This window comes from Gobius niger (assembly GCF_951799975.1).
Source record: "Gobius niger genome assembly, chromosome: 11".
NCBI classification, from domain to species: Eukaryota; Metazoa; Chordata; class Actinopteri; order Gobiiformes; family Gobiidae; genus Gobius; species Gobius niger.
Window position 1 is genome coordinate 1,385,600 of NC_136862.1, and position 22,510 is coordinate 1,408,109.

At 40.8% G+C, this 22,510-nt stretch overlaps 2 protein-coding genes across 2 annotated transcripts in view; one reads left to right on the plus strand and one right to left on the minus strand.

Annotated features, from left to right (window-relative positions):
• Nucleotides 1–1,054: 1,054 nt before the first annotated feature.
• Nucleotides 1,055–12,749, minus strand: foxred1 (FAD-dependent oxidoreductase domain containing 1). The gene is made up of 11 exons (XM_079565658.1): nucleotides 12,661–12,749; nucleotides 11,562–11,782; nucleotides 11,378–11,488; nucleotides 10,232–10,350; nucleotides 10,017–10,111; nucleotides 8,883–8,984; nucleotides 7,433–7,509; nucleotides 5,209–5,351; nucleotides 3,095–3,224; nucleotides 1,945–2,049; nucleotides 1,055–1,353 (listed from the first exon to the last, which is right to left on the minus strand). Exons 1-11 carry the CDS (start codon nucleotides 12,665–12,667, stop codon nucleotides 1,099–1,101), a joined length of 1,365 nt encoding a protein of 454 aa, XP_079421784.1. The 5' UTR covers nucleotides 12,668–12,749; the 3' UTR covers nucleotides 1,055–1,098.
• Nucleotides 12,750–18,683: 5,934 nt separating this feature from the next.
• LOC306969921 (F-BAR and double SH3 domains protein 2-like) overlaps nucleotides 18,684–22,510 on the plus strand; it is a 55,973-nt gene continuing 52,146 nt past the window's right edge. Inside the window, exon 1 of the mRNA XM_079565710.1 lies at nucleotides 18,684–18,738. Within this exon, the coding sequence (XP_079421836.1) occupies nucleotides 18,718–18,738 (21 nt within the window). The 5' untranslated portion in view covers nucleotides 18,684–18,717. The remainder of the gene's footprint in view (nucleotides 18,739–22,510) is intronic.

Genomic DNA, 22,510 nt, shown 5'->3' on the forward strand with positions numbered 1-22,510 from the left:
GACGCTGTCGCTCTTCTCTCAGACGCTGTCGCTCTTCTCTCAGACGCCGTCGCTCTTCTCTCAGACGCCGTCGCTCTTCTCTCAGACGCTGTCGCTCTTCTCTCAGACGATGTCGCTCTTCTCTCAGACGATGTCGCTCTTCTCTCAGACGCTGTCGCTCTTCTCTCAGACGCCGTCGCTCTTCTCTCAGACGCCGTCGCTCTTCTCTCAGACGCTGTCGCTCTTCTCTCAGACGCTGTCGCTCTTCTCTCAGACGCTGTCGCTCTTCTCTCAGACGCTGTCGCTCTTCTCTCAGACGCCGTCGCTCTTCTCTCAGACGCCGTCGCTCTTCTCTCAGACGACGTCGCTCTTCTCTCAGACGCTGTCGCTCTTCTCTCAGACGATGTCGCTCTTCTCTCAGACGCCGTCGCTCTTCTCTCAGACGCTGTCGCTCTTCTCTCAGACGATGTCGCTCTTCTCTCAGACGACGTCGCTCTTCTCTCAGACGCTGTCGCTCTTCTCTCAGACGATGTCGCTCTTCTCTCAGACGCTGTCGCTCTTCTCTCAGACGATGTCGCTCTTCTCTCAGACGACGTCGCTCTTCTCTCAGACGCCGTCGCTCTTCTCTCAGACGCTGTCGCTCTTCTCTCAGACGATGTCGCTCTTCTCTCAGACGCCGTCGCTCTTCTCTCAGACGCCGTCGCTCTTCTCTCAGACGCTGTCGCTCTTCTCTCAGACGACGTCGCTCTTCTCTCAGACGATGTCGCTCTTCTCTCAGACGATGTCGCTCTTCTCTCAGACGCTGTCGCTCTTCTCTCAGACGCCGTCGCTCTTCTCTCAGACGCCGTCGCTCTTCTCTCAGACGCTGTCGCTCTTCTCTCAGACGACGTCGCTCTTCTCTCAGACGATGTCGCTCTTCTCTCAGACGATGTCGCTCTTCTCTCAGACGCTGTCGCTCTTCTCTCAGACGCCGTCGCTCTTCTCTCAGACGCCGTCGCTCTTCTCTCAGACGACGTCGCTCTTCTCTCAGACGCCGCCGCTCTTCGCGCTCAGACGCCGCCGCTCTTCTCTCAGACGACGTCGCTCTTCGCGCTCAGACGCCGCCGCTCTTCGCGCTCATCAGACGATGTTGCGCTCCAGCACGGGCTCCTGCCGGACGATGCGCCTGAAGCCCAGCTCGCTGAGGTCGATGGTCTGGTACCCGCCCTGCAGCATCAGCTCGGCGACGGCGCGGCCCACGGCGGGCGCCTGCTGCAGGCCGTGCCCGCTGAAGCCCGACGCCACGTACATGTTGGTGACCAGCGGGTGAACGCCCACGATGCCGTTCTGGTCCAAGGTGTTGTAGTCGTAGAACCCCGCCCACGCGCCGGTCACCTGACAGGACCAGGGCGGAGTTAGGACCAGATTTATGAAAACTACAGACAGTTTTAGAAACGCTTTACAAATTTAAAAAACTTCTTAAAGGGGGGGTATTCTGCAAAATGGCTGTTATTCTGTCACTCCCTCATTAAAAACATGGCTGAAGTGTTGCCTTGGCACATTCACGTATTTCTGAGTAATCTGTAAAAACTCTGATGGCGGCCATTTTAGGGATAGGTTTGCCTGAGTCCTCCTAGGAACGCCCCCACCTCCTGGAGACGCCTCCGAGCCGAGTAACCAACCACTGCTCCTCAGCAGAACCCCCTCCCCACTGATGCCACAGACAGCGTGTGGAGGGGGCGTGTCTAAAGGCTCAGAGGTTCTTAAAGAGACAGAGGCCTATTTCAAGACATTCACTACAGCCATTTTGAGAGAGACATTTTATACAAGGCAGTTATTCTAATTTACTGCATTTACAGACCGACAGAAGGTTTGTCATCATTGTAGTGAGATATAGACTGGTGCTATGGGGCTGACAAAAGCAGAACACCCCCTCTTTAAGAAACTTTTAAAAAACGTTTTAAACATGCTAGCGTCTGGTCTCACCTTCAGCCGCTCGAAGGCCGGGACACGATGAGCCAAACTGGGCCAGACTCGGTCCTGGAAGAACTGATGATCCACCTCCAGGTCAGCGGTGTCAGGCTCCTCCCCCTGAGAGGAACAAGCAGAGCCTTTAACCTCCAGCCCGGGAACACGGGAATACTCGCGGGAATACTCGCGGGAATACTCGCGGGAATACTCGCGCGAATACTCGCGGGAATACTCGCGGGAATACTCGCGGGAATACTCGCGGGAATACTCGCGGGAATACTCGCGGGAATACTCGCGGGAATACTCGCGGGAATACTCGCGGGAATACTCGCGGGAATACTCGCGGGAATACTCGCGGGAATACTCGCGGGAATACTCGCGGGAATACTCACGGGAATACTCGCGCGAATACTCGCGCGAATACTCGCGGAAATACTCGCGGAAATACTCACGGAAACAGAAACACCTTGTTATGGAGCATATTTTTGAAAAACCCCTGAAGTAAAAAGGTCCAAAGAGTTTGGCTGTGTCCGAATGTCCACACTATTCACTATATAGTGACTATATAGTGCTCACGCCATTTTGTAGGGGTGTCCGAATGTCCAGAGAGATAAAAGTAGGGAAGTGGAAATTTCCCACAATGCATCTCGGGTCAATATTTCCCACAATGCATTGCGAGAGTGGGAGAAGAGCCTGACAGAGACAGGTCTGTGAACTAAACACGACTGAAGTAAATCAGATGTTTCAGTCGAGTGTTTGTGTTTCTCAGGAATAAACGACCTAAATATAAACGGTGAAAAGATGCTAACGTTAGCTGCTAACCTTTAGCTGGAGCTGTTAAATGACCGACAGCTTCCTCTCGAATAATCCAAGCCATTCATGTAAAATCCATGTGAAATATAAAGTATCTGACTGATATTTATCATAAATATTCCACTGTCTCTGAGTTTGGTTTTTATCACAATCAGCCAACAGAATCAGTGACTATATAGTCACTATATAGTCACATATAGTCACTATATAGTCACTATATAGTGACTATATAGTGCGGCCTGTGTAGTGAATGAGGGGTTAGGGACTAGTGTGGACATTCGGACACAGCCTTTGTGTTTGTCTCGTAAAGCGTGTGGAGACAGTTTGTAAAATGCGTGAGTTGATGTCTGACCTCCAGGGGCGACGTCCCTGCGATGTAGTTCCCGCCGAGCCCCTCTCGCCTGAAGTAAACTCCGGAGTAGTCGATGAGGAAGGGCGTGTCCAGGCCCGGCCCGTCCGGACAGTGAACCACGTAAACGTATCTGCACCAGAGGAACATCCGTCACCGCCGGGTCGGGTAACGGCTCATTTGAAAGCTAAGACCTGCAACACTCTCTTTAAAGAGGGGGTATTATGCTTTTTTCAGCCACATAGCACCAGTCTATAGGACACTACAATGATGACGAAACCTTCTGTTGGTCTGTCAATGCAGTAAATTAGAATAACTGCCTTGTATAAAATTGCTCTTTCAAAATGGCGTTAGCAAATGACTTGAAATAGGCCTCTGTCTCTTTAAGAACCTCTGACCCTTTCCGACACGCCCCCTCCACACGCTGTCTGTGGCATCACAACACTCCGCTCGTTGTCTCAAGTATTGAAACTACGATCGGTGCATTTTATTTTTTATTGTTGGAAAGGACCTACTGTTTATCACTTTGTGAACAATGGCCACACAGGATATTATTTGGAAACAAACCTTCCACACCGGACGCTTGGACGGGGCTCTTGCCTGAAAAATAACTGCTATTTGGAGGCTCTCTCTTTGCATCTGCCATGCCCTATGGATCTCTAACTATACCCCCATGGACGACAACAGGATCTGCAGGAGCCCATACGATTCAAAGACGGACATTATCTGTGCAGGTGGACAGTGGTTTTTCGAGGTTACCCCGTTAGCTTGTTATAATCGACTACAGCTCATTGTTGATGAAAAGTCTGTAATAAACCACACATGTGTAAAGCCAGGCTCATTGTGTCATCATCGTAAAGGCTGCTTCGAGTAGTTGCCGGCTTTATTGACGTTATTTGTGCATAATATGCTGCCTGTTTTCAATGAATGTTGTGAAGGTGAAGGTTGTTAGCTTGTCGCGGCTAATAGTGCCTTAGCTCCGAGAGAAACCACTCGGCTACGACTCACTGTAGATGAAATGTGAGCAATAAACTACACAATCAACAAGCCCGGCTCAGTGTGGGATCATCATAAAGGCTGCTTCAAGCAGTTGCCTGTTTTAGTGACGTTTTCAATGCATAATATGCTTGTATTCAGTGAATTTTCCCGTTAGCTTGTCGCGGCTAGCTTGTTAGCTCCGGGAGAAAACCACTCGGCTATGACCCATTGTAGATGAAATGTGAGCAATAAACTTCCAAATCAACAAGCCTGGCTCCGTGTGTGATCATTGTTAAACGGTTCTTTATGTGTGTGGTGGTTTTATTGACTTTATTTGTGCATATTTCTCGTTTTCACGTGATGACTCGAGGTTTAGCTTAGCATTAGCTTTCTCCGGAGGCTCTGTGCATCATCAAGGCCCAGCGCAGAACCAGACACTGAAATAAGTGTTCTTGTCACCGGTTTTAATCCTGGGTGTTTCGGTAACAGAAACACTGATGTGTGTCTTTGTAAAAGTCTGCTGTGGCTCCGGTTCACAACACATGAAGCTAATCATCCATGATGACTCTGTTTACATCTTAGGGCTGGACACTGCGGGGAGGGGGTTCTGCTGAGGAGCAGTGGTTGGTTACTCGGCTGGTGACGAAAGGTCGGAGGCGTATCCTGGAGGTCGAGGGCGTTTCCTGAAGGAATCAGGCGTTTTATCCCTAAAATGGCTGCCATCAGAGTTTCTACAGATTACTCGAAAATACGTGAATGTGCCAAGGCAACACTTCAGGCATGGTTTTAATGAGGGAATGACTTAATAACATGATGTAAAGCTTGAAAAAGTCGATTTTGCATAATAGGCCCCCTTTAAGCCAGTAAAACGTCTGCTGTGTTTCCCACACTGTAAAAACCCATCCATGAAAACTCTCAGCAGATTCTATTGTTACTAACGTGGGCGGTGCTGCCATCTAGTGGGCGGGAGTAAAAGTGCAGACGCTGTAAAGAATATTTCCCCCATAAACAGATAAATATTGATCTACGTGGGGGGTTTTGTCGGTCTCAGCTTTCAAATGAGCCGTTGCCCCGTCACCAGTCGAGTCGTGAGGCTGTTAGATTTGGGTAAAGCTGGAGGGGACAGAACAGTGACCCACCTCTTCCTGGGCTCCACGGGGACGGTGCCCGCCGTGTCCTCGGGCGCCACCATGGCCGCCAGCTTCCCCGAGGACGCCCCCGCCGCGTTCACCACCACGGCACACTCCACCGGCTGATACTCCAGACTGTTGGGCATCTGCACCTGCCACAGCGCCACCACCAGGCCACAGGGGGAACAGTCAGTGCGGCTCCAAAAACTCTCTCAGAGGAAAACAAGTCAGGACAGGTGTATATTGTCTTTCTTTGGTTTCAGAGCTCACATACTGACATCTAAACCAGGACTAAACCGGGACTAAACCAGGACTAAACCAGGACTAAACCAGGACGGTTTCATCCTGGTTTCATCCTGGTTTAGTCCTGGTTTAGTCCTGGTTTAGTCCTGGTTTAGTCTGTGATATTGTCCAGGTTTAGACCCAGTTTTCTCTCGGTTTATTTCTGATCGAGTCCTTGGGTTTAGTCATTTTAGTCTGGTCCTTGTTGAGCCCTTTTTAACCCCAGTGTTTGCTTTAGGCTGGTTTACTGGTTAGTCCTGGTTTAATCCATAGTTAGTCCTGGTTTAGTCCATAGTTAGTCCTGGTTTAGTCCATAGTTAGTCCTGGTTTAATCCATAGTTAGTCCTGGTTCAGTCCATAGTTAGTCCTGGTTTAGTCCATAGTTAGTCCTGGTTTAATCCATAGTTAGTCCTGGTTTAGTCCATAGTTAGTCCTGGTTTAGTCCACATAGTTAGTCGGCGATAATGGTTTAACCTCTTAACTCCCGCCTGAACCGAGAGGATCTTTTTTCTCACGTCATCACATTTTTTTTCCATCAATTTTTTGTTGGGTATCTCATTTTAGTAACTTTTTTGTCATTTTTTGGTCACATTTTTGTCACATTTTTGTCATTTTTTGTTACATTTGTCACATTTTTGTCTTTTTTTTGTTACATTTTTGTCACATTTTTGTCTTTTTTGTCACATTTTTGTCTTTTTTTGTCTTTTTTTGTTACATTTTTGTCACATTTTTGTCTTTTTTGTCACATTTTTGTCTTTTTTTGTTACATTTTTGTCACATTTTTGTCTTTTTTTGTTACATTTTTGTCACATTTTTGTCTTTTTTTTGTCTTTTTTTGTTACATTTTTGTCACATTTTTGTCTTTTTTTTGTTACATTTTTGTCTTTTTTTGTCTTTTTTGTCACATTTTTGTCTTTTTTTGTCTTTTTTTGTTACATTTTTGTCACATTTTTGTCTTTTTTGTCACATTTTTGTCTTTTTTTGTCTTTTTTTGTTACATTTTTGTCACATTTTTGTCTTTTTTTTGTCTTTTTTTGTTACATTTTTGTCACATTTTTGTCTTTTTTTTGTCTTTTTTTGTTACATTTTTGTCACATTTTTGTCTTTTTTGTCACATTTTTGTCACATTTTTGTCTTTTTTTGTCTTTTTTTGTTACATTTTTGTCTTTTTTTGTCTTTTTTTGTCACATTTTTGTCTTTTTTGTCACATTTTTGTCACTTTTTTGTCTTTTTTTTGTCTTTTTTTGTTACATTTTTGTCACATTTTTGTCATATTTTTGTCTTTTTTGTCACATTTTTGTCACATTTTTGTCTTTTTTTGTCTTTTTTTGTTACATTTTTGTCACATTTTTGTCTTTTTTTTGTCACATTTTTGTCACATTTTTGTCTTTTTTTGTTACATTTTTGTCACATTTTTGTCTTTTTTTTGTTACATTTTTGTCACATTTTTGTCTTTTTTTTGTCACATTTTTGTCTTTTTTTGTCTTTTTTTGTCACATTTTTGTCACATTTTTGTTACATTTTTGTCTTTTTTTTGTCTTTTTTTTTGTCTTTTTTTGTTACATTTTTGTCACATTTTTGTCATTTTTTGTTACATTTTTGTCTTTTTTTTGTCTTTTTTTGTCACATTTTTGTCACATTTTTGTTACATTTTTGTTACATTTTTGTCTTTTTTTTGTTACATTTTTGTCATTTTTTTGTCACATTTTTGTTACATTTTTGTTACATTTTCGTCACATTTTTGTCTTTTTTTTTGTTACATTTTTGTCTTTTTTTTGTCACATTTTTGACAGTAGAAGCCGTGGGTGGAGAAAAGAGCTCAGAGCTGTGTTAAACATAAAAACCACTGAAACTGTGGCGTCGTTACCAGAAAAAGCCGATCGTCGTCATGGAGATCAGATACAATTAGATTTTTATCGTCTCATCGCCCGGAGTAAAACCCGTGACTCACTTTGACCGTCGTGACTCTGTGCAGTTTGACCTTCTCCCCGTCCGGCGTCCACATGTGGTTGGTGTTGTACTGAAAGCCTGTGGAGCAGACGGGAGTCAGAGTCTGGACAGGAGGATTCAGACCAAACCAACACCGATATATCGGCCAAATATCGGCTATCGATATCTCTGGAACTGAAAGTACTGAGGAGAGAAAACAACAACAAACTGGAAAATAGTTTAGTGTAAATCCAATATTCCACATAGAGCTGACTTTATTACAGACGACACTCCCTAAACCAGAGCTAAACGTCTGCAGGGTTTACAACATACCGGCTAATGATGCTAATGTTGCTAACTAGCCGCTAATGCTAATTCATCTGAAAAACTAACCCAGTGACTAAAGTCGTCAGAAAATCCAGAATAAAGAGACACAGCATGTTTATATTGATCAAAATGCCGAAGCTTCTGGATAAGTTACAATAAACACAGGAGAAAATCCACACGGAGCTGAAGTAAAGGAGAAAAGAGACATTTATCTGCAGTAATAAGTAAATACAAATACATGAATGAATCTGTCTGTGATGACAGAACAACAAACATTAAATTATACTGAATGATAATAAATAAATAAATAAATAAAATGGCATCTGTTTGATTCTGATATAACTTAAAAGTGTCGGCGACTTTACTCAAGGAAATGTAAATGAACTCATTACAAACCGAGCTGCTGTTCAGGTGAGCTCCTAAACTCCTAAACACAGTATTTCAGTTTAACCTCTTAACTCCCGCCTGAACCGAGAGGATCTCTTTCCTCACGTCATCACATTTTTTTCCATCATTTTTTTGTTGGGTATTCAACTCAGTTTTGTAACTTTTTTGTCATTTTTTTGTCATTTTTTTGTCGTTTTTTTGTCATTTTTTGTCATTTTTTGTAATTTTTTTTCCATTTTTGACATTTTTTTGTAATTTTTTCGTCACTTTTTTGTCATTTTTCTGTCCATTTTTTGTCATTTTTTGTCTTTTTTTTAATCACATTTTTGTCCATTTTTTTGTCAATGTTTCATCAATTTTTCGTCACTTTTTTGTCAAATTTGTGTCAATTTTTTAGTCATTTTTAGTCATTTTTTGTCATTTTTTTGTCACATTTTTGTCAATTTTTGTCAATTTTAGTCATTTTTTTGTCACATTTTTGTCAATTTTTTGTCACATTTTTCCATCATTGTTTTTGTCTCAGTTTTGTTGCTATTTTCTCACCTTTTTTCCAGAAGCTTTTGGATTGGGGTAAAGCCAAACTGGAGAAAACGTGCTCGGTGCAGGTGGGAGTTCAGGGGTTAATTGTAGTTTTCAATAAAAGCTTTCCTCATGTTTTTGTCTCGCTCCCTTTGGTTCTTGTTGAAGTTCTGGAGGTAAAGATCTCAAAGCTGTATCTGCACCGATCAGAGAGCGTTCAGTGAGTGTCCTGGACTGACCTGTGACCTCTCCGCTGCAGGAGACCACGCCCAGAGAGATGGCCTTCCTCTTGAAGGCGTTGAGCAGCGTCCAGGGGTCGAACCAGCCCTCGTTCTCCAGACCTGAAGCCCAGATGTTTACAGACGTTTACAGATGTTTACAGACGTTTACAGACGTTTACAGACGTTTACAGATGTTTACAGATGTTTACAGACGTTTACAGACGTTTACAGACGTTTACAGAGGTTAGGGCTGCTCGATTATTGAAAAAATAATAATCACGATTATTTTTGTCATAATTGAAATCACGATTATTCAAACGATTATTTGTTGCCTTTATAAAAATCCATCAAAAAAGTGACAAAAATCCATCAAAAAAAGACAAAAATCCATTAAAAAAAAGACAAAAATCCATTAAAAAAAAGACAAAAATCCAGGAAAAAAAAGACAAAAATCCATTAAAAAAAAAGACAAAAATCCAGGAAAAAAAAGACAAAAATCCAGCAAAAAAGTGACAAAAATCCATTAAAAAAAAGACAAAAATCCAGGAAAAAAAAGACAAAAATCCAGCAAAAAAGTGACAAAAATCCAGCAAAAAAGTGACAAAAATCCAGCAAAAAAGTGACAAAAATCCAGCAAAAAAGTGACAAAAATCCATCAAAAAAAGACAAAAATCCATCAAAAAAAAGACAAAAATCCATCAAAAAAAGTGACAAAAATCCAGCAAAAAAGTGACAAAAATCCAGCAAAAAAGTGACAAAAATCCAGCAAAAAAGTGACAAAAATCCTGCAAAAAAGTGACAAAAATCCTGCTAAAAAGTGACAAAAGTCCAGCAAAAAAGTGACAAAAATCCAGCAAAAAAGTGACAAAAATCCAGCAAAAAAGTGACAAAAATCCAGCAAAAAAGTGACAAAAATCCTGCAAAAAAGTGACAAAAAAATTAAAAAAAATTGAAAAATAAAAAAATAGAAAAAAATAGAAAATATTTTTTTTTTTTGCGATTATGCTAATTTTGTAATCGTTTACTGTTGTAATCGAAATCGTAATCGAATTTCGATTAATTGCACAGCCCTAACAGACGTTTACAGATGTTTACAGATGTTTACAGACACAAACACAAATGTAAACGTGTGTAAAGTCTCCGCGGACTCACCGTACGACGCCAGAGCCACGTCGTCCGTGCGGATCCAGGGGAACCTCTGTCTGAGCTGCGCCGGGGACAGGAGGGTCACTTTAGCCCCGGCCCGTCTGAAAACACACCGAGGGGGGGGGTCAGAGTGATGTGGGGGGGTCAGAGTGATGTGGGGGGGTCAGAGTGTCTCCTGTGAGGATGTGGGGGGGTCAGAGGGTCTTCTGTGGGGGGGTCACCTCTGAAGGGCGTAGTTCTCCTCCATGACGTGAGCCGCCTCGTCGCTGGCCAGGAACAGATACCCCGAGTGGTTGAACTGCAGGTCCACGGGCTCCTCGTTCAGGACGCCCAGGTGCTCCTGCAGGAACACAGACTCAGACCCTCAGAGGAGCAGAAAGGGGCGGGGCGGGCCAGGGGGGGGACTGGCCACATGTCCGCACAGAAGGGCCACCGGTCTGGCCTCTCACTTTACCTGACCCTTACCGAGCTTAACCTCTTAACTCCCGCCTGAACCGAGAAAAGCTTTTTCTTCACGTCATCACATTTTTTTCTCCATCATTTGTTTGTTGGATATTCAACTCATTTTTGTAACTTTTTTTTCCACATTTTTGCCATTTTTTCGTAATTTTTTAATACATTTTTTGTCACATTTTCTGGTAAAAAAAAATGTGTCCATTTTTTTGGTCAAATTTTTATCACTTATTATTGTCATTTTTAAAATCTTTTTATTTTTTATATTTTTTTGTCATTTTTTTGTCATTTTTTCTCATTTTTTAAATCATTTTTTCGTCCATTTTTTAATCAGATTTTTGTCATTTTTTTGTCATTTTTTTCTAATTTTTTCAATTTTTTTAAATCTTTTTTTCTAATTTTTTTAAATCATTTTTTTGTCATTTTTTGTCACATTTTTGCCACTTTTTCATCCACATTTCTCACTTTTTTCGTCACATTTCCATCATTGTTTTCGTCTCAGTTTTGTTGCTATTTTCTCACCTTTTCTCCAGAAACTTTTGGATTGGGGTAAAGCCAAACTGGAGAAAATGTGCTCGGTTCAGGCGGGAGTTAAGGGGTTAAAAGAAAAGCATCAAAAACAAAAATGTGCAGGAAAAGCAACAAAATGTGACGAAAACGTGACAAAAAAGTAATGAAAAAGCAACAAAAACGTGACAAAAATGCAGCGACAACGTGACAGAAAGTTAGCGTCACTTTTCCAGATTTGATCTTTCAAATGAGGCGTTACAGTGTTGCTCTCCAGTCAAGAAGCTTTTAGATTTGGGCAAAGCCGAGCTGGAGGAAATGCTCTGGGTGAAGGCGGGGGGTCAGAGGTTAACGTGTGTGTTTGTAAAGCAGAAGGTTCACACTGACATGAGAGGAGAGAGACTCACGTTGATGTTCTTCAGGAACTGAGCCGAGTGCAGGGACAGGAGGATGTTCTCCGCCAGGGAGAACTGCTGCCGGATCCCTCCAGCCGACAGCACCGTGGAGGCCTGAGAGTACTGAGGACACACGGAGAAGGTGAAGCAGGTGACGGAGGAGCCCAGCGGCCTGACCAGAGCGTGTGGAGCTCACCGTGGGGTCCTTCTCCACCACCACCACCTTCACCTCCTCCCTCGAGCGCTGCTTCATCTTCAGCCAGTAGGCGACGGACCAGCCCACCACGCCCCCGCCCACGATGACCACGTCGGCTCGCTCCGGCGGGAGGGCGGAGTTTATCTGCATCGGCATCCAGGAGCTGCCCGGCAACGCGTCCATGGCCTTCTGCTTCATGGAGCTCAGCTGGTCCTCCAGGTCTGAGGAGGAACGAGGGCAACGAGAGCGAGGTCCACACGTCAGGCTGGAGGAGGTCAGCTTAAACTACTACAGGTCAGGCTGGAGGATCTACTTAAACTACAGGTCAGGCTGGAGGATCTGCTTAAACTACAGGTCAGGCTGGAGGATCTACTTAAACTACAGGTCAGTCTGGAGAAGATCTACTTAACCTCTTAACTCCCGCCTGAACCAAGAGGATCATTTTCCTCAAGTCAGATTTTTTTTCCATCATTTTTTTGTTGGTTATTCAACTCATTTTTGAAACTTTTTTAGTCATTTTTTCGTCATTTTTTCGTTATTTTTTAGTTATTTTTTTGTAATTTTTCGTCATTTTTCGTCATTTTTTTCGTCATTTTTTTGTCATTTTTTCGTAATTTTTTCGTAATTTTTTAGTCCTTTTTTCGTAATTTTTCATCATTTTTTCGTCCTTTTTTTGTCATTTTTTGTCATTTTTTTCGTCATTTTTTTCGTCATTTTTTCGTTATTTTTTGTCATTTTTTCCTCATTTTTTCGTTATTTTTTCGTTATTTTTTTGTCATTTTTTGTCATTTTTTGTCATTTTTTTTCATAATTTTTTTGTCACTTTTTGTCATTTTCTTTTTAGAAAATGTGCTCGGTTCAGGTGGGAGTTAAGGGGTTGAACTACTACAGGTCAGTCTGGAGAAGATCTGCTTAAACTACTACAGGAGGATCAGTCCAGGCCGGTCCCATTGACAGATAGGACTGTCCCTCCTCTGTCCCCGTCCTGTCCCCGTCCTGTCCCTCCTCTGTCCCCGTCCTGTCCCTCCTCTGCCCCCTGTCCCGTCTTGTCCAAATCCAAACTGACCTCGTCCTAACATGGACCGGATCAGACTCGTACCTTTCATATAATCCTTCTGCAGCGCCGCGCTGGTCCCGAAGCTGCGGAGCCTCCTGAGCCCTGGTCCCAGGGCCGGTCCCAGGGCCGGTCCCAGGGCTGGTCCCAGGACGGTCCGGGGTCCATGTCCCAGAGCGGCGGCGGCTCGAGCCCCCGCGTGCAGCCGCAGACACGCGCTCATGTCCCGGAGACACGCGCTCATGTCCCTGCAGCTGAAGACAGACTTTACTGAAGCGAAGCCCTGTCAGGACGACATGCTCCACCGAAGGGCAACCGGAAGTGAAGAGTCAAAGGGGCGGACACAGCGGAAGAGCTTCCACCGCGCCCTTCACAATAAAAGCACAAGCGCTGATCATGCTTTTCATTTTGTTATATAGAAGTGATACATGTGCACTGTGATAAACTAGTCAGGATTAGGCTATAACCTGTTAACTCCCACCTGAACGGATCACATTTTCTCCAGTTTGGCTTTACCCCAATCAAAAAGCTTCTTGGAAAAAGCACCAAAACAGCCACAAAAAATGAGAAGAAAACAAGGATGTTAACGTGACAAACAAGAAAAGCGTTAAAAAGTGACCAAAAAAAGTGACCAAAAAAGTGACCAAAATGACAAAAACTCAACAATAAGTGACAAAAGAGCAGCAAAAAAAGACAAAAATACAGCAAAAAAGTGGCAAAAATCCAGCAAAAAAAAGACAAAAATACAGCAAAAAATGACAAAAATCCAACAAAAAAATAACAAAAATCCAGCAAAAAAAAGACAAAAATCCAGCAAAAAATGACAAAAATCCAAGAAAAAAGTGACAAAAATCCAGCAAAAAAAGACAAAAATACAGCAAAAAAAGACAAAAATCCAGCAAAAAAAAGACAAAAATCCAGCAAAAAAAGACAAAAATCCAGCAAAAAAGTGGCAAAAATCCAAGAAAAAAGTGACAAAAATCCAGCAAAAAAGTGACAAAAATCCAGCAAAAAAATGACAAAAATCCAGCAAAAAATGACAAAAATCCAGCAAAAAAATGACAAAAATCCAGCAAAAAAAAGACAAAAATCCAGCAAAAAAATGACAAAAATCCAGCAAAAAATGACAAAAATACAGCAAAAAATGACAAAAATACAGCAAAAAATGACAAAAATACAGCAAAAAAATGTCAAAAATACAGCAAAAAGTGACAAAAATCCAAGAAAAAAGTGACAAAAATCCAGCAAAAAAGTGGCAAAAATCCAAGAAAAAAGTGACAAAAATCCAGCAAAAAAAGACAAAAATCCAACAAAAAAAGACAAAAATCCAGCAAAAAAGTGACAAAAATCCAGCAAAAAAGTGACTAAAATCCAGCCAAAAAGTGACAAAAATCCAGCAAAAAAGTGACAAAAATCCAGCAAAAAACTGACAAAAATCCAGCAATAAAGTGACAAAAATTCAGCAATAAAGTGACTAAAATCCAGCCAAAAAGTGACAAAAATCCAGCAAAAAACTGACAAAAATCCAGCAATAAAGTGACAAAAATCCAGCCAAAAAGTGACAAAAATCCAGCCAAAAAGTGACAAAAATCCAGCAAAAAAGTGACAAAAATCCAGCAATAAAGTGACAAAAATCCAGCAATAAAGTGACAAAAATCCAGCAAAAAAAGACAAAAATCCAGCAAAAAAGACAAAAATCCAGCAAAAAAAGACAAAAATCCAGCAATCCAGCAAAAAAGTGACAAAAATCCAGCCAAAAAGTGACAAAAATCCAGCAAAAAAGTGACAAAAATCCAGCAAAAAAGTGACAAAAATCCAGCAAAAAAAGACAAAAATCCAGCAAAAAAAAAGACAAAAATCCAACAAAAAAGTGACAAAAATCCAGCAAAAAAGTGACAAAAATCCAGCAAAAAAGTGACAAAAATCCAGCCAAAAAAGTGACAAAAATCCAGCAAAAAAGTGACAAAAATCCAGCAAAAAAAGACAAAAATCCAACAAAAAAAGACAAAAATCCAGCAAAAAAGTGACAAAAATCCAGCAAAAAAGTGACTAAAATCCAGCCAAAAAGTGACAAAAATCCAGCAAAAAAGTGACAAAAATCCAGCAAAAAAGTGACAAAAATCCAGCAATAAAGTGACAAAAATCCAGCAAAAAAAGACAAAAATCCAGCAAAAAAAGACAAAAATCCAGCAAAAAAAGACAAAAATCCAGCAAAAAAAGACAAAAATCCAGCAAAAAAGTGACAAAAATCCAGCAAAAAAGTGACAAAAATCCAGCAAAAAAGTGACAAAAATCCAGCAAAAAAGTGACAAAAATCCAGCAAAAAAGTGACAAAAATCCAGCAAAAAAGTGACAAAAATCCAGCAAAAAAGTGACAAAAATCCAGCAAAAAAGTGACAAAAATCCAGCAAAAAAGTGACAAAAATCCAGCAAAAAAGTGACGAAAATCCAGCAAAAAAGTGACAAAAATCCAGCAAAAAAGTGACAAAAATCCAGCAAAAAAGTGACAAAAATCCAGCAAAAAAGTGACAAAAATCCAGCAAAAAAGTGACAAAAATCCAGCAAAAAAGTGACGAAAATCCAGCAAAAAAGTGACAAAAATCCAGCAAAAAAAGACAAAAATCCAGCAAAAAAGTGACGAAAATCCAGCAAAAAAAAGACAAAAATCCAGCAAAAAAGTGACAAAAATCCAGCAAAAAAGTGACAAAAATCCAGCAAAAAAGTGGCAAAAATCCAGCAAAAAAGTGACGAAAATCCAGCAAAAAAAAGACAAAAATCCAGCAAAAAAGTGACAAAAATCCAGCAAAAAAGTGACAAAAATCCAGCAAAAAAGTGGCAAAAATCCAGCAAAAAAATGACAAAAGAGTAGCAGAAAATGTCACAAAACAGCAGCAAAAAAGTGAAAAAACTGCTTAGAAAACTTTAACCGAGCACATTTTCTCCAGTTCGGCTTTTCCCAAATCTAAAAGCTTCTTGACTGGAATTCACAGAACTGATTGTCATTTTTTTTGTCGCCTTGTCACAGCGTTTTTGTTGTCCTGTTTTTGTTGCTTTTTTGTCACTTTTTCATGGTTCTTTTGACACATTTTGTTTTGCGTAGGAGGTTTATAATCGTGGTAAAAACTCTTATTTTGAAACGTGTTCAGGAAAACCCGGTGTTTCTCTTTCCGTGTTTCAGCTTTACTACAGAGGCCGTGTGGACCAATCAGAGGAGGCGCTCAGGAGGAGTGAACTGGCACAGCCTCATCCACACGTTTCATTTTATCTTTCAACTTTCAGCTCAAGGAAAAGTCACGAACGGCTAAAGATTAAACACAAAAGTTAATTTATTACTTCAGTGAAAGGAAACTTTGTTAACCTCTGACCCTCCGCCTTAACCGGGCACAGTTTCTCCAGTTCGGCTTTACCCAAATCTAACAAGTTCTCACCTGGCGCTTACAGCATATTGGCCAGAGTAACGCCTCAAAGCCAAGACACACAAAACAGATCCTTTTCCTCACATTGCTGCCTCGTTGTTGTCACTTTTTCACATTCTTTTTCATCTAATATTTGACACATTTTTATTTATTTTTTGTCACATTTTTATTTATTTTTTGTCACATTTTTATTTATTTTTTGTCACATTTTTATTATTTTTTGTCACATTTTTATTTATTTTTTTGTCACATTTTTATTTATTTTTTTGTCACATTTTTATTTATTTTTTGTCACATTTTTATTTATTTTTTGTCACATTTTTATTTATTTTTTGTCACATTTTTATTTATTTTTTGTCACATTTTTATTTATTTTTTGTCACATTTTTATTTATTTTTTGTCACATTTTTATTATTTTTTGTCACGTTTTTATTTATTTTTTTGTCACATTTTTATTTATTTTTTGTCACATTTTTATTTATTTTTTTGTCTCATTTTTATTTATTTTTTGTCACATTTTTATTTATTTTTTGTCACATTTTTATTTATTTTTTGTCACATTTTTATTTATTTTTTGTCTCATTTTTATTATTTTTTGTCACATTTTTATTTATTTTTTTGTCACATTTTTATTTATTTTTTTGTCACATTTTTATTATTTTTTGTCACATTTTTATTTATTTTTTGTCACATTTTTATTTATTTTTTGTTACATTTTTATTTATTTTTTGTCACTTTTTTTATTGGATTTTTTTTTACACTTTTTCCAATAAGCCTTTACATTTGGGTAAAACCAAACTGGAGAGAAAGTGCTGTGTTCAGGAGGTAAGAGGTTAAAATAAAGTTTAAACACATGAGTGACAGGAGGTTGGGGACAGGGCCGTGTATGGAATATATAGCGTAACATAAATGATATAAAACAGGCACTTTCCCACCAGGCAAGTTGATGTTACACCATGGTCTGGGTGATACTGGATTCTGATTGGCTGGTGCATTATTTTGGTATAACCGCACACGTAGTCCGGTAGTTAAATCACTGGGATATCACTCCGCTGTGGATGGATTTTGTGTTAATTTCAACGTTTTTGTCCAAAACAAAACGTTTGCTAAATGTTTGTAGAGGAGAGTGAGCAGCTAGGTTAGCTACTGTTAATAACATATGAGCTTTACATTTCTATTGGAAACGGTTAAGGCTATTCATCATTTTCAGGCGTACATAAAATGATCCTGCATTGAAGCATCTTTGTCTGGATTAGTAAAGTCAAACATAAAAGTTTGAGTTGGGGGGGCCCAGGTGTGAGCGACTCCACCGCAGCTGTTTCCATAAACAGTTGAGCTGGTTGAGCTAGCTAGCTTTAGCTTCAGGTTAAACCTTGTAAAAGGTAAATAAGTGGTGCCCACGAGTGCCGCATATCGGTGTTTCCTTCCAGGGAAAAGTGTTTCCGGGTTAGTCCTGTTGTGTTGTGATTCTGTGCTGATGTTGTGTCGTTGAGCCTGACTGAGATCCTCGTAATAGCTGCGGAGAATGACTCGCTCTGAGACCAGCCTTCAGTGACCGGCTAATAACCCACACAAAATAGTCCCGTAGTCTGGCACATTTAGTGACTTTAGTCAATGAAAAACACATTTATTATAAATGTTAGGTTTGTGGGACCCTGGTATAAGCGGATTAAACAACGAGGAGCCGCGTTAGACGTTATAATGCAGGAGGAACAACACTGTGTCGGGCGTTAGAACCGGCTAACGCGGCTCCGAGGTGTTTAATCCTTACTTATTTGTCTGGTAAATTTGTTTCTTTTTAAATGCACTGCACAGCTCTGAATGTATTCAAACGTTTTATAATTAACCATATCGTTGGCTGTATATCTGCTTATTGGCTAAAACAGACTAAATAAATACAGTGACGCTGCTGCGGCTGAGCGTGTTATTCACTTTACAGCCATGGAGAGCAGGGCACACGCCCCAGACAAGCCCTGGAGCCCGGGAGGTCGGGGGGTTCGAATCCCAGCCCAGTGTTAACGGGCGACTGGCTCGCTGAACAGAAAGGCTGCTGAAACCATTGAAATCTGGTCACAATTATGGAGATTTTATTCATTTTTTTGGTAACTTTCTTTTCCCCCTGGCAAGTTTGATGTATTTTGCACAAATTTCCTCCATGTTTATTATGATATGTGTGTGCAAAATAAAAAATAAAAAAATATAATAATTCCTATCTATTCCATTGCAGCCGTTGCCATAGTAACGATAAACAAATGTCTAACTGTTGTTGGAAATATCAGATAAACCTTGTTATATGGTCAAAAAAAATAATATATATATATGCTTTTATTTTGTACCGGAAGCGCGATTCCGCTGCGACGCTCTGAACCGGATGTCGCGCTGCTCGTAACGGCCGGCTTGACTCCTCGCGCTTCGTTAAGAGCTCGCGCCGTGTGTGTGCGTGCGTGCGTGCGGCTCGCGCTCTGTCCTCGCGCTGTTCCCTGGGGCTCCGTGTTTTCAACGGGACTCAAACAAACTCTTTCCCCCCGCGGACAGAACTCGCCATGGCCGCCGACCCGAGCTAAACCCCGCCGCCCCCGGAGCCCCGGAGCCCCCGAGCCCGAGCCTGAGCCCTCCCCGCCGCACACGCACTCCCGGACTCTACTTTTTCCGCACTTTTATCCCGGTTTTTTCGGAGTTTTTAAGATGCAGCCCCCGCCGAGGAAGGTGAGTGTCCTGTAGCCGCGGAGCTAACGTGACGAGCGGCTGCTGCATATTTAATCCATGGAAACGTTGGCTTTGTTGTTGGTCCTTCCGCTCGTCCCAAAACTAAACCTAAACTTCTCCATTTCCCTGAAAAAAGTCACATTTTTTACCATTTTCGCAGCGTTTTCCCCGAGACTGCGGTGAAAAGCTCCGTACGTTCCACCGCAGCCCCGCGGTTGTAACGGAGCGAACACATCAACAGTTGTTTATGTTATAATTCTTTCGCTTTTACTCCACTAATGTCGCTGCTTTTGACTTTTTACCGTCAAATACGTTAGTGCGAAACCGTAATAACCGTTAACAACAACATAAAACTCCCAAACGGACCTGAAACCTTCGTGATTGTGGGTTTTTAACGAGAGATGTGGTTTTATTTGTGTTTATTAGTTTGAGTTCGGGAATAACGGGAAAGTAAATCTGCGGCCGCTTCAGGAGGAAACGGTTTATGTGGCTCATGTTTCAGGAACATGGCCGTTTCCTCTGGAGGAAGAACAAATCACGGACAGACAGGAGGAAAAACGAGGAAAAACGAGGATAATCGAGGAAAATCGAGGAAAATCGAGGAAAAACGAGGATAAACGAGGATAAACGAGAAAAAACGAGGAAAAAAGAGGAAAAACGAGGATAAAAGAGGAAAAACGAGGATAAACGAGGATAAACGAGGAAAAATGAGGATAAACGAGGATAAACGAGGATAAAATGAGGATAAACGAGGGAGAACGCGGATAAACGAGGATAAACGAGGATAAATGAGGATAAAACGAGGATAAACAAGGATAAATGAGGATAAAATGAGGAAAAACGAGGATAAACAAGGATAAATGAGGCTAAAATGAAGAAAAACGCGGATAAATGAGGATAAACGAGGAAGAACGAGGATAAACGAGGATAAAATGAAGATAAATGAGGATAAACGAGGATAAAATGAGAAAAAACGAGGATAAACGAGGAAAAACGAGATAAAACGAGGAAAAATTAGGATAAAACAAGGATAAACGAGGATAAAACGAGGTTAAACAAGGTTAAAATGAGGATAAATGAGGATAAACGAGGATAAATGAGGATAAACGAGGTTAAAACGAGGATAAAACGAGGAAAAATGAGGATAAAACGAGGAAAAATTAGGATAAACAAGGATAAATGAGGATAAACGAGGTTAAAACGAGGATAAAACGAGGATAAATGAGGATAAAACGAGGATTAATGAGGAAAAACGAGAAAAAACGAGGATAAAACGAGGATAAAATGAGGATAAATGAGGATAAAATGAGGAAAAACGAGGATAAAATGAGGAAAACGAGGATAAAACGAGGGTAAACGAGGATAAAATGAGGAAAAACGAGGATAAACGAGGATAAAACGAGGATAAAATGAGGATAAAATGAGGAAAACGAGGATCAAATGAGGATTAATGAGGATAAAACGAGGATAAATGAGGATAAACGAGGATAAAATGAGGATAAACGAGGATAAACGACGTGATGCGACGTTTTTATCTTTATCAAGTCAAAACTACTCACACAAACAAATCTGTTTTATTTACGAAGTTTGACCTGCTTTATATTTGGACATAACTTATATTTAAAATGTGACACTTTCAGAAAAGTATTATTAAAAAATAAGAAAAGAGTCAAATGAACAAAGGAAAAAAACATACATGTTATTACATACGTGTTATTAGATATTTTATATATTTTATCATTTAAAAACAATGTTTACAAGTGTTGTTTTAACTTGTGTGAAGTTATATAGTTAAATATAGTTAAATATAGTTAAATATAGTGTCTGATTTGCTTCAACATCGTGTCATTCGTTTTTGAGTTATTGATAATTGATTGGTAATTGATCAGCCCCCCATAGTGTCTGAAATGTTTTGACACCGTCTTCATGAGGTTCTTTTAGGTTCTCAGGTGCCTCTGCAGTTACTCGTTTGATTTACAGAGCAGCAGATAATCGGCATATGTTTGAATAGTGTTAAAGAGGGGGTGTTCTGCTTTTGTCAGTCCCATAGCACCAGTCTATATCACACTACAATGATGACAAACCTACTGTTGGTCTGTAAATGCAGTAAATTAGAATAACTGCCTTGTATAAAATGGCTGTAGTGAATGTCTTGAAATAGGCCTCTGTCTCTTTAAGAACCTCTGAGCCTTTAGACACGCCCCCTCCACACGCTGTCTGTGGCATCAGTGGGGAGGGGGTTCTGAAAGCTCGGGGGCGTCTCCAGGAGGTGGGGGCGTTCCTAGGAGGACTCAGGCAAACCTATCCCTAAAATGGCCGCCATCAGAGTTTTTACAGATTACTCAGAAATACGTGAATGTGCCAAGGCAACACTTCAGCCATGTTTTTAATGAGGGAGTGACAGAATAACATGATGGAAAGCTTGGAAAAGTCCATTTTGCATAATACCCCCCCTTTAAGTAAAATGTTCTGAATAAAATTTACATCCATGTTTCCAGATTAACTTAATGATCAATTCCGTGGTATTCATAATAATGTCTTCAATTCAAAACAGCCCAGTCCAGATGATGGTTGATTTGTAAAACATCTGCAGTGATAAACTAAGTTATTTACTTCTACAAAGAAATCACATCGTCCTCAATGAGATCCACAAAAAACAAACGGCATCACTTTGTTTTACACTGCCCTTGATCCATTGTACCTAACTACGTGTTTAACAATGTAATAGGGCAATTAATTGAAACTGCACTCTGTACTTTGGTGGTTTCAATAATCGCCCTGGGACTTTATAATGGACAGACGTTTCTTTGGCACAAACAGTTCCTAGTTTGGGGAGTTTGGACGAGACGATGGAAAACTTTTGCTTTTGTTTGAATGAAAGAGGCGTCTAATTTATGAATCAGCAATATGTATTTAGTTTATTATTATTCGGTCAGTTCAGGTGGGGGTTATTAGGGGGGGTATTCTGCAAAATGGACTTTTTCCAGCTTTCCATCCTGTTATTCTGTCACTCCCTCATTAAAAACATGGCTGAAGTGTTGCCTTGGCACATTCACGTATTTGTGAGTAATCTGTAAAAACTCTGATGGCGGCCATTTTAGGGATAGGTTTGCCTGAGTCCTCCTAGGAACGCCCCCACCTCCTGGAGACGCCTCCGAGCTTTGGTCACCAGCCGAGTAACCAACCACTGCTCCTCAGCAGAACCCCCTCCCCACTGATGCCACAGACAGCGTGTGGAGGGGGCGTGTCTAAAGGCTCAGAGGTTCTTAAAGAGACAGAGGCCTATTTCAAGACATTCACTACAGCCATTTTGAGAGAGACATTTTATACAAGGCAGTTATTCTGATTTACTGCATTTACAGACCAACAGAAGGTTTGTCATCATTGTAGTGAGACATAGACTGGAGCTGTGGGACTGAAAAGAGCAGAATACCCCCTCTTTAAAAGGTTACATTAGGGGTTAGGGTATAAGTACTTTATTATCCCGTTGTGTAAGTACTACATATGTGCAGGTTATTACAGGTGAATAGTACCGTCCACTGCAGGGTCTCCAACCTTCATCCCAGGAGCGACTTTGACACAACAAGAACATCTGAGAGCTGCTAAAGCTTCAAAGTCAGGCTGGGACAAAATATCGGATCTTATCGTATACTTATTGGCCGCCTCGTTTCCGTTAGTCTACCCTAAGGGGCAGCTGTGGCTACAATAGCTGAACGCCACAGAGTATGGAGTGAATGATGAAAACCACTAACCTGGCTAACACCAGGCTGCT